Source organism: Fragaria vesca, linkage group LG2 (genome assembly GCF_000184155.1).
Source record: "Fragaria vesca subsp. vesca linkage group LG2, FraVesHawaii_1.0, whole genome shotgun sequence".
Lineage (NCBI taxonomy): Eukaryota > Viridiplantae > Streptophyta > Magnoliopsida > Rosales > Rosaceae > Fragaria > Fragaria vesca.
Genome location: NC_020492.1, coordinates 24,961,544 through 24,978,591, shown reverse-complemented (window position 1 = coordinate 24,978,591; position 17,048 = coordinate 24,961,544). Strand labels below are relative to the sequence as shown.

The 17,048-nt window shown below is 37.9% G+C and overlaps 2 protein-coding genes and 1 pseudogene across 3 annotated transcripts in view; all 3 read left to right on the top strand.

Moving 5' to 3' along the window:
- Positions 1-3,262: 3,262 nt before the first annotated feature.
- Positions 3,263-5,108, top strand: LOC101306199 (annotated as a pseudogene). Its single transcript, XR_184045.1, has one exon. The product of XR_184045.1 is annotated as a pentatricopeptide repeat-containing protein At1g12775, mitochondrial-like (transcript).
- Positions 5,109-6,966: 1,858 nt separating this feature from the next.
- LOC101311732 (probable receptor-like protein kinase At1g11050-like) lies at positions 6,967-7,671 on the top strand. Its single transcript, XM_004292977.1, has one exon. The coding sequence runs from the start codon at positions 6,967-6,969 to the stop codon at positions 7,669-7,671; it is 705 nt and encodes a 234-aa protein (XP_004293025.1).
- Positions 7,672-13,548: 5,877 nt separating this feature from the next.
- LOC101303087 overlaps positions 13,549-17,048 on the top strand; it is a 3,554-nt gene continuing 54 nt past the window's right edge. Inside the window, exons 1-15 of the mRNA XM_004291462.1 lie at positions 13,549-13,685; positions 13,766-13,850; positions 13,939-13,985; positions 14,073-14,162; positions 14,282-14,335; positions 14,410-14,487; positions 14,574-14,642; positions 14,718-14,873; positions 14,961-15,087; positions 15,255-15,292; positions 15,556-15,645; positions 15,735-15,839; positions 16,199-16,348; positions 16,583-16,692; positions 16,789-17,048. The exon at positions 16,789-17,048 is cut by the window's right edge and continues 54 nt beyond it. Of these exons, the coding sequence (XP_004291510.1) occupies positions 13,650-13,685; positions 13,766-13,850; positions 13,939-13,985; positions 14,073-14,162; positions 14,282-14,335; positions 14,410-14,487; positions 14,574-14,642; positions 14,718-14,873; positions 14,961-15,087; positions 15,255-15,292; positions 15,556-15,645; positions 15,735-15,839; positions 16,199-16,348; positions 16,583-16,692; positions 16,789-16,864 (1,311 nt within the window). The 5' untranslated portion in view covers positions 13,549-13,649 and the 3' untranslated portion in view covers positions 16,865-17,048. The remainder of the gene's footprint in view (positions 13,686-13,765; positions 13,851-13,938; positions 13,986-14,072; positions 14,163-14,281; positions 14,336-14,409; positions 14,488-14,573; positions 14,643-14,717; positions 14,874-14,960; positions 15,088-15,254; positions 15,293-15,555; positions 15,646-15,734; positions 15,840-16,198; positions 16,349-16,582; positions 16,693-16,788) is intronic.

Sequence of the window (17,048 nt, the reverse complement as noted above, 5' to 3'; positions counted from 1 at the left end):
AAGATGTGAAAATACTGAAAAAAACCTAAGAATTTTTACACCAACGATCGAACTAATGACCTGACATATCTTGGGCTGCAGCTTGAGTAGCCTCCTACACCGCTACATCCCTAGCCACCATCAAAAGATGCTTGGACAATTTGAGAGAGAAACCTTGACAGGGAAAAGATCGACAAATTTCTCCAAATACTGTTTGATTTGTCTTCTACTATTATTAATGAACATTTTTGTCTATCCATACCCATATACAAGATAATAAAGAGATGCACTACCCACTCATTTTTTTTTTTTTGTAATAAAGGGCTGGTGCGGCTGCGCTCAAGCCTTGATTAATGAAACTGTTAAATACAAAGGGGGGGGGGGACATTAAGCCTAAACCCCTGATTACAAAGACCTGAAATAATATCAGAAACCTCTACAATACTCATGTACTCAAACAATCACCAATTAACTAACAAAGAGTACTGCTCTAATGATGACTCTATTTGCTTTGATATAACGATGATGACAACCTGGAAAAATCAGTAGATATGTAACACACTTACACATCTTAATATCCAATTCTAAAACAATTTTCCAGCTATATTGTCGTCGGAAGATAAATCCGACGACACTCAGCTTCACCCTACCGCTAGGTGGCAACGACCATTTGATAAAGTAAGGAACTCGCCGCCTACCTAGAGTAGACAAGGCACTTTGAGTGCACACACAGGCAAGGAGCCCAACTAACCCCACACAACAACTGTAGGGACTTATTACTCGCCAAAAGCAAGAACAAACTAAATAACATAAGCAAAGAACAACATTAAACAAATAAATTGACCTTATAGACCTAGGGTAAAGCCCCAAGACCAAACCATGCTTGGTATAGGACAAGCCCAGATTTGAAATAGGGCAAAGTGGGCCCAATTCTTAGATCCAGCCCAAGACAACATCTGCAGGTCCTCCACTACCATCTCGTCTCTGAATACTCCACTCCGCCGTCGCTAATGAGCCCCGACCACTGACGAACAAGCCCCACCGGTAGAAATTGCGCAGCAGCAACCCTCCACCTCCACACCCCCAACACCCAAGCGCCCAAATCCTTGATGACAAGAGACAACAAGAATTGGATACCCACTGCCGTTCTTCACAGCACCGCCATCGTCCACCCAAACTGCTGCGCACCTCTTCTGATGACAGAGACCGATGCCACACATCAACACTTCCGAAATCTCGACCGACACCACACAAATACACATCCTTTATTTTCGCAAATGACCGCAAATACAAGACCTTCGCCAACGCCGCATCGTGGCCGAAAATTAGCCTACCAAATTTAGTTAACATGATTATACGAGCAGTGAAATTAGCCTACCAAATTTAGTTTCAATAAAAGAAATGAAAAATGTGATTTCTGTGAGCAGAAATGATATTAACTTACCGAAAATAAAAAGGTGATGCTATTAACATATTCTTTTTTGTTATTAACACATTTTATCTATAATAAGAGCCGATCATGAAATAAATTCAAGCTCTGACCCAAAAGGCAAAAACAAGTGTTAGTGCATGGATAACTTGACAGACTGTGCGAGCTAGATGCAGCGAGATGATTTCATAGGACTTGGATTACCGCAATTGAGCGCCTTGGCTCTGGTTTTATGTTTCTCTAGTATTTTGTGTGTGATTAGTTTTATCCTCTGCTAAACTCACGAATAAGTAAGTTAAATGTCAAATGTAATGACACTATTGTGACCCTAGTGGTCATTGTAATCCCCGTTATTCTCACCTTTGTTTTTATAAATTGATTATTATTATTATTTTTTAAAATTAAAAAATTCAAATAGTAAATTTGCAAATAAAATAAAAATGCGTATACAAGACAAAGAAGATAGGGTTAATGCCTATTTGCATAAAAAAATAAAAGTCAAACTTCATTCCATTGACAATAAGACATTTGACCCTAATTGAATGAGAGATAGTTTATTTGTGCCCAAATACATAAATCTTTATTAAATTCATAATAAAATAATATTTTTGAGACACTTTTACCCTTGTGTCTTATACACATTTAGAGAGAGAAAATGGAAGAGAGAGAGGACTTTGTTTGCCGGACTCCGGTCACTGGTCCACGAACTCCAGTCACCAGTTACCGGAATCCGGTCGCCAGAATATTACTGATCTTAGTAAACTTGTTATCCACCCCAATAATATATTACTGACCCCCAATAAATTTGTTATCCACCCCCGTAACATATTACTGACCCCCAGTAAACTTGTTATCCACCTCCATAACATAGATAAATGAAGCATAAGAAAAAAGTGTTATGACCATTAGTAATAAAATTATTACCCCCAGTAATACATTTATTACTTTAATAATAAACTTTTCACCCCTCAGTAGAACTTTTTTTACTCCAATAGAACTTTATTACCCGGTAGAACTCGATCGGTCTCATGAATTAGAATAAGAAGCTTTCTGACGATTGGATCGAAAGGGATGAGAGAGAGAGAGAGAGAGAGAGAGAGAGAGAGAGAGAGAGAGAGAGAGAGAGAGAGAGAGAGAGAGAGAGAGAGAGAGAGAGAGTAGAGAGAGAGAGAGAGAGAGAGAGAGAGAGAGAGAGAGAGAGTAAGTAAGTAGAGAGAGGAGGAGAGAGAGTAGAGAGAGAGAGAGAGAGAGAGAACGTTTTAGATCGGGAGAAAGAAACGAGAGAGATGTGTGTGATAATTAAGGGTATATACGTTTTTTTTTAAAAATCATTGAAATGAGTTTATTGAAATAAAGAATAAAACCCAATAATTAGTACCAAATATTATTCCTTCTGAGCGCGTTAAGAAAAGGGAGATCTCTACCGAAGCTCAATTCTTGAATCCGAAGATGATACGCATCAGCAGCACAAGAGGTATGCTTTCTTGTCTTCGCTCTCCCCTCAACAGTTCCATGGCTTTCTTTCATTCGGGAGAAACCCATCTAGGGAATCGAACCAGGGCAGTGGGAGGATGCCTTGAAGGTGTTCGATGAAATGCTTCACTCGCGTCCTCTGCCTTCTGTTGTCCGTTTCACTCGGATCTTGGGTCAACTTGTCAAACTCAAACAATTTGAAGCTGTCCTCTCTTTGAATTCACAAATGGGTCTCGTCGGAATCGCTTCTGATGTTTATACTCTTAATATTACCATCAATTGTTACTGTCATTTGAACCATATGGAATATGCCTTGTCTGTCTTGGCCCACTTCTTCAAACTGGGTCTTCAACCAACTGTTGCAACCTTCACTACTCTAATCCACGGATTTGTTCTCCGAAATAGAATGGCTGATGCAGCAAGAGTTTTCAGCAAAATGGTGGAGGGAGGTTATTGTCAGCCCGATGTGATTACTTTCACCACATTAATACAGGGCTTTTGCATGATTGGAAACAGCACTGCGGCTATTCAATTACTTCGGAAGATGGAAGAACATGGATGCAAGCCTGACGTATATACCTTTAGCACCATCATTGACAGCCAAAGATACACTAGTTGACCAAGCAAAGAACCTCTTTTCAGAGATGATTGGTAGAGGTATCGCTCCAGACGTTGTCACCTACAACTCTTTTATTCAAGGAGTTTGCGATATAAGCCACTGGAAAGAAGCTACGAGGTTGTTGTATGAAAATGGCCAGTCAAGGTATCTTTCCAGATGTCTTCACCTTCAGTATCCTGGTTGATGCACTATGCAAGGACGGGATGGTTGGGCATGCCAAAAGTGTGGTTAAGATTATGATTCAAAAAGGAATTGAACCTAACACTATCACATACAGTTCCCTAATGGATGGTCACTGTTTGCGAGGTGAAATGGACAAGGCAAAACAAGTTTTTGATCTAATGGTTACCAAGGGCTCCATGATTAATGTTCATAGCTGTAGCATAATGATTAACGGATATTGCGAGGGTAAAAGGATCGATAAGGCTTACAAGATTTTCAAGGAAATGCCTTGTAGGGGAATTGTTCCTAATACCATTACCTATAACACTCTTATTGATGGTTTTTGCAAAGCTGGGAGACTACAAGAAGCAGAAAAGTTGTTCTCTGAGATGCAAGATTGTGGCCAACTTCCAGATATTCGAACTTATAATATTATACTTGATGGCCTCTGTAACAACCAACAACTTTCTGAGGCAATTGAATTGCTTAGAGAGATGGAAGGGAACAAGTTGAAACCAGATATTGTAGCTTACAATATTATCATTGAAGCTCTGTTCAAAACTGGGAAAATTTAATCTGCAATAGACGTCTTCTCTGGTTTGTCATCGAAAGGAGTACTGCCTGATGTATGGACATACAATATAATGATCAAGGGACTTTGTAATGGTGGCATCTTAGTTGAAGCAGAAAAGTTGTTTAGAGAAATGGAGCAAAAAGGCTGTTCTGCTGATGGCTGCACCTATAACACAATTATCCGAGGTTTTATCAATAACAACGAGACATCGAGGGCTACAAGTCTTATTGAAGAAATGAGTGAGAGGGGTTTCTCTGGAGATGCATCAACTATGGAATTGATTGTTGATTTGTTGTCGAAGGATAAAGTCGACCCTGTATTATTAGCATGGCTTAAAAATTCAGTCTGAAGTCAAATGAATATTTGAAATATATATTTTCAATTTCACTAGGAAACTTGAAACTGTTGTAGCCCGGCTCCTTTAGCAATCTTGGGTGTTTCGTGAATCCTGTTTGTAAGACTACCATTGAAACATAATGTCAGTTCTTGTGTTGCATATGCATCAGTTATCCAATGTAGCTGGCTTCAGGACTGCCAGGTTACCAGCGCTCTCTAATCTCTATGTAGCTCTTTGTTTGTTGTAGTATTTCATTATGTGCAGAATGAGATTGTATATTATTGAAAGAATGAGCGTGTATGATTATTGTTAATTAGCAGTATGTGGAGTTGATCTGATCTGACACTATTATTTGACTTTTTGCGCTTTGCTTGAGATAGTTGAAGTATCTTTTTTTATCTGTAAAATATGCTGTTACTAATTGTAGCTCAAGTTGTAGAGACATATCCAGGAGGGCAAGGCATTCACGGTTGCTGCCGTTTCGGTTCATGAGGCGGGTGCTGAGAGAGCTTGTTGAGCTTTGTTGGAATGGGGGATTCCGATTCCCAAAAATCTCATTTTCTTATGAAAACTGCATTTGACCCAAGGTCAGTTGTAGAAATAAAAGTACTTTTTCTTTTTTGTGTTTTGAAAAAGCAATAAGAAGCACTATTTCTGGTTTTGTTTTGTTTGGCTGTGTGGAACTTTGAAATGATAGCTGGAGATTTGTTCTCTTAAAGACCAGGTTGATGAGTCCGTATTATATCTCGGACCAAAAAAAGAAAAGAAAAAAGACACACTATTATATCTGTGCAGCATCTTCAGCATGCTGCAATCACAAAATCACCATTTTAATTGATCTTTCTAGTTTATATGGCTTTGTGTTCATTTGTTTCATCAATTCATTATGGGTCGAGGGTTTAGGCTTCTCCTTCCATATTATTTGGTTCTAATACTCTTATTTAGGGCCTTTTTCAGTTTGATGATGTTAAAGACTGCATTCAATAAGATGGTACAAGTACTGAGTTTTGCTATCTTGATTACTAATTAGAACCAATGGTCAACTCAGAATCGGTAACTTCTTATATTGGGTGTAAATTCATAAGAAAGAGCATTCAGCCTTGTGACATAGTTAAGTTAACTTGAATATTTGAACAATTGAACCTTGTATTGATCTCCAACTTCCAAGGGAATGTTGATCAACAAAACCCCCCACATCCAAACAACCTGGGCATGGCTTCTTAGGCTTCATTTCATCTGGCACTTTACTAGGCTTAGTAGTCCAGCTTGGATTGCTACAGCTTGATATAGACAGCTAGCACTTACCATCTAGTATGGACTATGGAGAGAGGACATGGGTTGCTTGCTGGCTCCTTTCATCCACCTCCTAATCCTGGTAATGGTTATGCTGATTTTGCGGAAAAATATAGCGCCATAAAAGCTTGAGGCCAGGGCGTACGTAGGCTTTTGGAGTACACTTACTGAAGGAATTGCTACTTCTGAAGTGAACCCTGGTATTTCTGAAGCCAGACCACTCCATGAAACTTATGCATTATTCAAGATCTTCAGGCTCTTTATGCAAACCTCATCCTTGATTACAATGATATGATACGAAATCATTCAGCAGAAGATGTCTTAAAACAAGTTGAAACTGAGCTTGGTTTTATGTATCATGTGCTGGCGTGCTGCTATACACAAAGGCAATTGTGGTGTATAGCAGCACTAGACTTGTTGCCATCAGCTTTCTTTGCTTCATTGTTGCCGCCAAGGTTGAACATCAATATGCTCATCTCAACATCTTGATGAAACTCGGTTCTTCCTTATATTAATCTACAAAATTTCAATCCGAGTCTTCATCATTTTCTGCTTACGATTCTTGTAAGAACACATGATACTCTCAAGCTTGAGACTTTTAGAATTACAGTGAAAAACAACCCCGTCGCCACCATTATTTGGTCTGATGAGTGCAAGATTCGACCCTGTTTAAAGCTTACTTCAAAGACATTTATATACCAGTACATTGAATATACTCAAGAAAAGGAAACGTTGCTCGTCTATTAGTACATGTTCTAGAAAGCCTTTCTCTGACTCTCTTTCCTTTTCCACACATCAAATTCAGCAAGATTTACTGTTGGAAGATAATGTTCATTAGATAGCATGGGCACATGCATGGCTAGTAAGACTTCCGCAAAGCAGATTTGAGGGTCTTAAAGTTGTTAGCAGCAATGTCTTTGGAATAAGACCAGTCAAAAACCAACATCAGAATATAATATGTGAAGAAGATCAACAAAATGGAAGCAGGACAGAAAGAGACTGGTAAGCCCTGTTGTGACTCTTGGACTTCAAATTTCTGTATAGTTCAGATTATGGAATGCCATTTGTATAGAAAGAAGAAGTGATCGATGAAACGAAGAATGGGGTACTTGTTGGTGTTTGTTCTAGTTCTACTTCCTCTCTCAACTAGTAGCCAATCTGTAGATTCAACCACGGCTAACAGAACAACATGCCCCATGGATCTTAGCTATGTTCTTAGAATTCCTTTCAGTTCTTCATCATGCAGAAACTTTGATTCCCAGAGCAAAGTTGATGCCACCCAAAACTTGTGCTGTCAAACCATTCAGTCTCTCTTTGGTATAGGCCTTGCACAATACCTGAAAGCCACCAATGTTTTTCTGCTTCCCAACATAGCCACCTCAACTTCTTGCCTCCAAAACTTGCAGTCCAGGCTCACCTCTCTCCCCCTCCCTTCCAATCTTGTTTCTTATTGTTATACTCCTTCACATTTTGTCACAAGTCCCAGCATCTGTGCCGGTATTGAGACTTCACAAGATTGGATCTCCAGGCTTAACCAGACCACTGCATTTGACTCTGATTGTAGCGCAGACCTAACTTCTCGCACATCCTGCAATGCTTGCTTGGAGGCCGGGAATAAGATTCACACACAGTTGATGGTCCTTGATGGCAACACTACTCGCTCTATAAATTGTTTCTTCTTCACAGTGCTTTATGCAGCAGCTGCATTTGACTCTGAACCAGGTAGTGATGGTGCCATGACTTGCATTTTCGGGTTGTCATCAACTGCAGATTCTCTGTGGCTTCAACAAAGAAAAGCAACATGAGAAACACGGCTATTGTAATTGCAATAGTTCTAGCAACAGCAGGATTGCTTGGAATAGTTGTTCTTTACTTTTTATGGAAGAAAACCTTAAGAAAGCCAAGGTGCTGCTCTCATTCTCATCTTTTGTAGCTTCAAACTTACAATGCTTCTAAGTTCTTAATGTAACATTGAAATGTACAGGATATATAGTGAGATTGTAAGGAATGTTAATGCTGAAGGTGAACAGAATGAAACAGAACTACCAATGTTTAGTTTAAGGAGTATATCGATGCTACAAACAATTTCTATGAAGCTAATAAACTTGGAGAAGGAGGATTTCGCCCTGTTTATAAGGTGTGAGTGACTAAATAAATTTGATGACATCTCTTACTTTAGTAGTTTTTCCTTGGATCAGTAAGGAAATGGTTCTCTATGTCACAGATTTTCTTTCCTTTTAGGGGATTTTGCCTGAAAATCAAGTAGCCGCCATAAAGAGACTGTCAAAGAAGTCAGGACAACATAAGTAGTTCATGAATGAGTTGAAACTTATAGCCAAGCTTCAACATACAAATTTTGTTAGGCTATTGGGTTGCTATATTGAAGAGGAGGAATTGATATTGGTCTATGAGTACATACCCAATCGAAGTTTGGACAAATTCTTGTTTGGTATGTGCTTATACTTCTGAGATTAATTCTTTGATGATATTGGTGATATAGTTATGATTGTTAATCATTCTTCATCGTTTCTCTAATCAGATCCATCTAAAAACACAAGACTGGATTGGAGTAAAAGCTTTCAAATCATAGAAGGTATTGCTCAAGGGGTACTTTATATCCACAAGCATTCCCGATTGAAAATCATTCACAGGGATCTAAAAGCTAGTAATGTGCTGTTGGATGGAGAAATGAATCCAAAAATTTCCGACTTTGGAATGGCAAAGATTTTCGACTTGAATCAAACAGAAGCAAATACCAACAGGGTTGTTGGAACGTAGTACGGATTTGTAGCACATCATTTAAATCATATATATATATATACACACACATATATGTCTCGAAATCACTACTATTGCTCATTTCTCTACCATTGATTCTAAAGGTCCTAGAGGGGGGTGAATAGGCATTTTTCAAATTTTCGTTGACTTCTGTCCTCTGAGGATAATAATGGCTTGTGCTATCTCAGATTATAGGATATGAATTTGCAGAAAAGAAATTGCTGTAAATAAACAATCAACACAGAGATGTTTTTTACTCGCAGAAACCTTGAATCAGGGAGAAAAACTGCGTGCCCCTTTCTCTTGAGGGACAAACCTTTCCACTATGTTGAAATGACCTTTTTACAAAAATAACAGATCTAGGGATACAACAACACTATGCTATCCTATCTAGTCCCAAACTAGTCTAGACCTATTTCCTCTCTTGTTTCTAAGTAGCAACAACTGGAAACATTTTCAGAAGCCTTGTTTGTGAATTCAGGTACCCAATAGCTGATTCAACCGTGAACACTTCTTGGGTTGGTTGCACTACACATCTCTCATGGTATGCAACATGATATGAGTTTATGAAAAAAGTTTTATAGTTCAAGCTCTAAGATTTATAATCACAGGGAAGACTTAGAGCGGCATGAACAATGCAAGCTAAAACTAGACTCAACTAATGAAAATGCAATATAACAGTTTTCAATAATCACCGATTATAGCCAAAGCTATAACAATATATAGGCAGACCAGGCATCAAAGAGATGACGCAAGCAAAGCTGCCAACCTGCTTCAGAAAGGTTTTGGACATAGGTGATTTGCTGCAGATCCAACAGAGTTGTCACGAGCCAACTTAAGGACACAAAGATACCTTTCCTAAAACAAGTTTGATTTAAACATGGAGCAATAAGGTTGTATAACCTCTTACTTAGTCCATCAGTGGACCACGACACAGCCAATAAAAACTGGTCTGGACTCAGACAGTTCCAGCTTTACATTTGGTCTGGGCATCATTATACCAAGCTGGAGCCTTGGACAGAAAACCATTTGGTCACGGGTTGGCACAACAAAAAATCTCAACCCTTGACTGATTTGAGCGCCAAGGCTTTTACAAAACTCAGTTGTCAAATAACAGTTTGAAAACAAAACACAGACCTATTAGAATATGCTAACAAGATCTTTGAATTCAAGGACGTACAACTAAGGACTCAGAACTAGGATAGCAAGCAAGGTTGCTATTCTCTGTGAAAAACACATGATATGCATATGCATGATTTACCTAAGACCATGAGAGAGTTAGTAACTTCAGAACTTGTTCTTCTTGGCAGAGAGCAGTAATTTCAGGTGTTTTGTGAGATAGAAGGATTGCCAACTATTCATATACCTTCAGATTCATGCAACGGTCACATGTCTCCCGAATATGCACGTTATGGTCATTTCTCTGAGAAATTGGATGTGTTTAGCTTTGGAGTGCTGTTGTACGTTGGAGATTGTTAGTGGAAAAAAGAATGGTGCTTTCCATCATCTTGAAAATTCACCAACTCTAGCTGGATGGGTAAGTAAAAGTGTAAAACTCTGGTTATTGTTGTATCACTGTCTCTAACTTATTAGCTTAAATTCAAGTAAAAGTAAAAAGTTCATGCAAAATCTTGATGGGTTTATATACATCTGTGTTGAACCTTAGGCTTGGAAACTATGGAAAGAAGGTAAAGGATTGGAGGTAATTGATCCAGCGGTGAGAGAAACATGTCTGCCTCATGAAGCTTTAAGGTGTATCAATGTTGCATTTTTGTGTGTTCAAGAAGCTCCAATCTAGCTGATCGACCACCAATGTCTTCCGTAGTTCATATGCTGGCCAGTGAAGCAACAACACTTCCACTCTTCAGAGAACATGCATATTCAACAGAGACTGTTTTTAACCTATATATATTTTTGTGCTAACGTTAGCACTGTTCACTAAGCACTGTTCCCGTGAGCAGTGCTGCGAAGAAATTTTTTTTAAATTTTTTTTTATTTAGCTGCGTCTATAGTTCTCTCTCGCTTTCTCACAAACTCTTTAGATCCTTCATCGAAAAAGAAAAATCCCTAGATCTTTCTTGCTCTTTATCTCTCTATTTATCTCCCTCAAGATTTGCTCTCCTCATACTACAACTGGATTCGATCTCTCTCCTCAATGGGATTGTAATCTCTGCTCTGTCAAACTCTCACTCTCCATCAAACTCTTGCGAACGCAAGTTGAGTCGAAGGCACATAACAAAAGGTATGGCTTGCAAATTCGTATCTGGCCAGATTTGACTTAACTTTTGCGATCTTGAATTTTGATTCTTGCTTAGTTGCCTTAGTACATTCTCAGATCGGACAAACACATTACTTAACTTTGTCAGATTTGACAAAGCTTCTAGAAGAAGAGTACATCTTCAGGCTTCTGGAAAAATAATACTTTTGAATGCTCTCTAATAATTTGTGAACTAGTCTGGGTCTGGGTAAGACTCTCCCTTTCTCTCTGTTGCCTCTGATTTACTTTGGCTATGATTTCTCACTTCTCCATTGTTAGAGTTCTGAAATTTGCTGGGTTTAGTTGGGTTTGATGAACCTGAAGCTTTTAGCATACCATCACAAGGTATCACTTCTCAATTTGAATGTTGATATCAATGCTTTTATACACTTGGTATATCCTACATGAATTGAATTAGAAGCATGATTTTGCTTTCCTTCTTATTGTTTTTTTTAATCAATGGTTTTCTATTGTTTCTCTCTTGGTCCTCAGATGCACTTCTTCATTTACACTTTCTTTTGTTTCTCTTTGAATATGTTTGTGTATAATTGTAACATGCTGGCTCTTTAGTGTTATGAATGGATTTCTAAGGAAATATATTCTCTCAATTCTTAATAGGAAGTTAGTGTTAAATTGATCGCATTCTCATGAGGGGTACTATTAACAGAAAAATGATATTTTTTAAGGTAACCGATCTAAGATCTATCATGGTCTATTGATATTGTTCATGCTAGGTTGAGTTTGTCTAAAAATGGTTGAATGTAATCTTACATCTTCTTTTACATCTTTTATCTTCATTGTTAGGTTTTTTTTTTTTTTTTTTTTTTTTTTTTTTTTTGATTTTGATTGTGTATTTTGTTACGTAGGAATTTGCGGGACATCAATATCTGTATAAGGATAAAGTTAATGCCTTCTTGAATTAGCTTTTGACTCTCTCATTGAAGGTAAAGTTGACAAATTTCAGTACCCTTTTTAAGGTTTTTGTTCAATTATGTTTTGAATTTTGTGGTTTGGTGTATACGTTTGGGTATTCATATGCGATTCTATGAACGTTTGACAGCACATTGCAAATTCATGTGAGTTCATTTAAGTTTGTTTGAATGTTTTGTTTGGTCATGACCTCTCATTAGACTTCCATATTAGGTTCTCTAGCTTTGGGCTGATGTTTTGATTTAGGGTCTCCTGAAACTTGCATAGTCGATCTCATTGTTCTCTCTCGCTCTCTTGAAACTTCTATAAACTCTGCATAGATATCTCCATTTGTCCACAAAACTTGATAACAATCACATCTATATTAGTACTTATTCACATCTATTTATTAGTTCCGTTTTCTCTAATCTACCCTCTTAATAATTATTCAATTTGATGTGACTGGGAAATCAGCGAACCAATATCATCCTCAACAAAACAAGAACCAAAACTAGAAGTAGAAGATTAACTAAATGTGAACCCCACTGTGTATATACAACTTTTGTTCAACTTATCTAAGTTGTAAACATGCAGCGCTATGACTGCATTTTTGGCTAACAACAAAGCATTTTGTATAATCAAAACTAGAGTTAACTTTTTGATTCCACACTATGCTCTCTGCTTTCTACTGCTAACAATTGGAGCCTTATTATTTTGAATTGAATGACTCCAGTTTCATTGTAATATATGTTCTTTGCTACTAAATGCTATCTTCTGATCTTCATTTTATCTCTAATTCTTCAAGTATATAAACAAACAAAACACCGCGGCAAAGCACGGGCAGTTATTCTAGTTTAGTGATATTGGTTCTTCTCCATCAAATGGAATCACCATTACTATCCCACAAGGTCGATAGAGCTATTTAACAATCCTGCAAGACATTGATCATTATTCTTTTCTGTCAATCATGTATTTAGGAAGTATATAGTATATAGTAGTAGCATTATATTCATTTTTTTAATATCACCTTAGAAAATGACCCATAAATCAAAGATTTTAATCGATAATTTCTTATTTTTGTATGTATTTATTACTTTTTAGTGTTTTGAGTAATGTGACGTTGCATTCCATTTCACTAATGAAAACTTTGAAGTCCAATTACATGGTTACTTCTTTGAGCATCAAAACCAAAACTGTATTATATCATTTCAACCTTGAATTTGATAGTGTCGATTGACAAATTGTAAGGTGAGGTGTAAAATGCAAAAGTTGTCGTTTCAAAATCAACTATATACCTTTCGTTTACTTTTTTCATTTTTTGAGGTCACACAGTTTTCTCAAATGTTGTCGTGAGATATTGTCAAAACGGTTCTCCCTCCCCAGCCACCAAGATAGATTGAGAGTTAGCTCCTATCATTGACGGTGTGATTCAATCCTCGACATAGATGTTCCACAACTAAACTCTTACAAACTTGGCCACATATGATAGTTTACCTCTCGTTTACTTCACAACCTTGGATGATAATAAACAAATAGAAGATAACTCATTTGTTTTTAGAATTAATAGAAGCTGACTCATACGAAACATGAGAATGTTAATTTTCATTTTACCCATGTTCTTTTATTTTTAGCCGATAAAGATCAAAACTAGAGTAATGTGTTTGGGCCGGGGAAAGCCCTTTCCATTTTGGGCCATGCTGACCGTTAAAACTCGTACTCCGTCTCGGTAGTCGGAATCGAAACAAAACCAGAAAACAGAAGAGAGAAAGAGAGAAACGCCGTGCAGAGGCTGAAGAGGGAAAACCATCCTCCTTCCTTAGCCTCGCCTTCCGCTCCGCCATGGATTCCCGCCACGCGTCCCTAGGCCGCCGAACGGTACCTTTCCGATTCTCTCTCTATCTAGATTCCGAATACCATCGCCTTCCTTCCTTATTTGAATTTTCAATTTTGTTCAGTTGGAAGAAATTCGTCAAAAGCGAGCTGCTGAAAGATTGAGCAAAACTTCTTCGGGCCCCGATCTCTCCCAGATCCCACCTATCGGTCCGTCATTCAACTTATTCTATGTCACCTTGCTACACAGTTGTCTTCTATTATTATTATTGCTAATATTGTTGTTCTTGTTTGGCAGATGTTGGAGGAATGCGAAAATCGGAGAGCGCAAATCGACTCTCTGAGGTATGGAGAAATATATATGATAATTTTCATTAAGAATTTGTGATTTTTTTGTTTAAATTTTGGTGATTTTATAAATGGATTGTGCAGAATGATGTTAGTACTTTAGTCTCTCAGATAAGAGACTTGGATAGGAAGAATGCTGAACTGGAAGAGCAAAACAAGAATTTGGCTTCCATGGTACTACTCTTGTTTTTGTTTTTGTGCTTGTTTCTTTTCCAAGTCTTCACTCCAGGAAGGCGCATTGGTCAGTTTTGTTGTGCGTTGCAGAATTATATTTTTCATGTTTAATATTTCAGCTTGAACAAAAGGAAGCCGGGAGTGGTGCGTTGCAGAAACGTTTGAATGATCTGGTAAAGTTTATCACCTTTTAACGTCCTCACCTTTTAAGGGTGCCCCAGTTTACTTTGTTTTGCTGTGATTGTAGGAGGAAAGTACTGTACCGTCTTTGAGGAAAGCTCTCAAGGATGTCGCGATGGAGAAAGATGCGGCAGTTGTTGCACGGGTAATGTTTGTCTGTATGTTGGTTGGTGCTTTGTCTCCTCCCTGTTGATTTCGTATAGTCGCTCACAGTCTGGTTTCTTAGTGTAGGAGGATCTCTCCGCCCAGCTGCGTATGCTAAAGAAACGTCTGAAGGACGCAGAAGAAGAACAGTATCGAGTACGCAATTTATTTCTCTCCCAGTTCCCTTGTAATAGCTAAAAACTATCTTTTTGATTACTTCTTTGGCAACAGGCTGAGGAAGATGCAGCATCCCTGAGAGCTGAGCTGAATATGATACAACAACAAACAATGAGTGGCTCACTTGGTGCGCTAAACTCAAGTGCTAATCCACCTGATCAGATACAAGCATTAGAAAACGAGTTAGCTAATTTAAAGTCCGAGTTACAGGTGAAAATTGATTTTGTTTAATAGCCTTGTGTAGTTTCTGCAGTTGTGCTTGTTTGGTGTTGTCTGATCTCACTGAAAATTTTGTAGCGAGAATCAATGTTGAGACAGCAAGAACGACAGCAACTAGCAGAGGAGCAAGCTCGAGCATCCGTACTTACATCTGAGAATCAAGAATTACAAGAAAAACTTGCAGCTTTGTCTAGAAAGTCCTCAGGTACTCGGAGTTGCACCTCCTCTCGCTTTTTAGTTCCATGAAGTATTTTTATTCATCAACTTAGGCTGTTGTACAATATCTTAGATCCCTTTATGGATCTGTCAATTTGTTGCATCACCTTTTGGTTGTCATTCCTATGTTCTTAACCCCTAGTTCTTGCATTGCAGAAGAATCAGACAAAGTGGCCAGCAAGGGATTTTCATTTGTAAGTTATTTGCTTGATTGTTCATCTTTATGGAAAGTTTATACTATCTTTTTCTATGAACGAGGGAATGAAAAAATAGGATGGGATTACATAGAGGTTGGACTCAATGGGGTATTAATTTGAGTAACAATTGATCAAAATATGAATTGGTTACTATGACCATACTATTGACTGATTGATTATGTCTACCTTCTCTCGGTTTTGTTGGTCTCAAATAAATAATGCTTTGATACATGATTACTGGTTAATGCAATCATGAACAGGAAGACAAAGAGATACTCGAGAAGCAGATGCATGACATGGCTGTAGTGATTGAGAAATTGGAAAGCAGTAGACAAAAGCTTTTAATGGAGGTAGTCTCGGCAATTTATTTTTCTATCATCAGTATCCTTTTGTATATATTCGTTTCACAGCAAACTCACTTTTTTGTAAATGTTGGCAGATTGATTCCCAATCTTCGGAGATAGAAAGGCTTTTTGAGGAGAACTCTAATTTATCTAGTTCTCATCAGGAGGCTATGAGCATAGCTGTGCACTGGGAGAATCAGGTACATTTGGTGGCTGAATTGATGAGAATTGACAGAATATAGCTTTGTTCAAGGAACTCTGCTATTGCGTATCTGGCTGACTGTGCATCTATCAAATGAATTATTTTTTTTGTAGTAATATTTTGTCGTTTACTTTCCCATTAACTAGGCTAAAAAAACTGTCGGTTGTGCATGAAAATGGGTGATATTGTTTAAGCTACTTTTGCTGATATATTGGGGAATCCATCTAGTCGGAGATGGATGTATGAAACAGCGTGTTGGTGTGGAATAACTAAGGATTTGTTGAGGGAGTAGAAATCAGTTTTAGATATGTGCTCATCTATTTTGTTTTGCTTATTGCCCCTCATGTAAACTTGCAGGTGAAAGACTGTCTTAAGCAAAATGAAGAGCTCCGAGGAATCTTAGATAAGTTGAGGACTGACCAGGCTAAGGGTTTGCTTGACTCCCATAACAATGGCTCTAACAAGACTGGCTCAGCTGAATATACAACTGAAGTTCTCTCTATCAAGGTTAGTCTGGTTTAGTGTCACATTTGATCATCGATAGAGTTCTCTCCAATTTCGTATTCTATATGGATGTTGTTGGGTTGTTAAGAGGTAGAGAATCAGCCACTGCACTATGATTAAGTATAATTACAAGGAGTTATCTATTTGTTGTGAAATGATAATCCAATTAGTTTTTCAATTTGCTATATCCTAGGCCTTGCTGATAAGCTTTATCATTGGGGTTGCGTTTTCTTTTAGGATCAACTTGCAAAAGAACAGAGTAAAGCAGAGGCATTAGCGGCTGAGGTATTACAGCTCTCAGCAAGACTCCAACAGACCACTCAAGCATTCAATGGGATCGCACGCCTGTAATTTTCTCTCCTCTCCATCTCTCTATTCATCTTGTTTTTTTAAGTTCCATGCAAGGCTGCAATAATAAGATAAATTTGATCTAATGTATGCAGCTATAAACCGGTCTTGAGAAACATAGAAAGCAGTCTCATTAAGATGAAACAAGATGGCCCTGTGACGGTGCGGTAAATGCAAAAAATTTCATTGCCCCTTTACATAGTGTCCCTTATTTCTGCTCGGCATCTTTCATGTAGCCACAACAAGGTATCCAAATTTATATAAAATAGCTTTATGTAGAATGTTTTGTTAGGGAATATAATGAAAAATGAATTATCACTCTTATTTTTTATTTTTTGAGAAATGAGAAGTCTCT

Excerpts from the sequence above, each read along its gene's own strand:
- LOC101311732 (XM_004292977.1), top strand. The coding sequence starts at position 6,967 with ATGGGGTACTTGTTGGTGTTTGTTCTAGTTCTACTTCCTCTCTCAACT.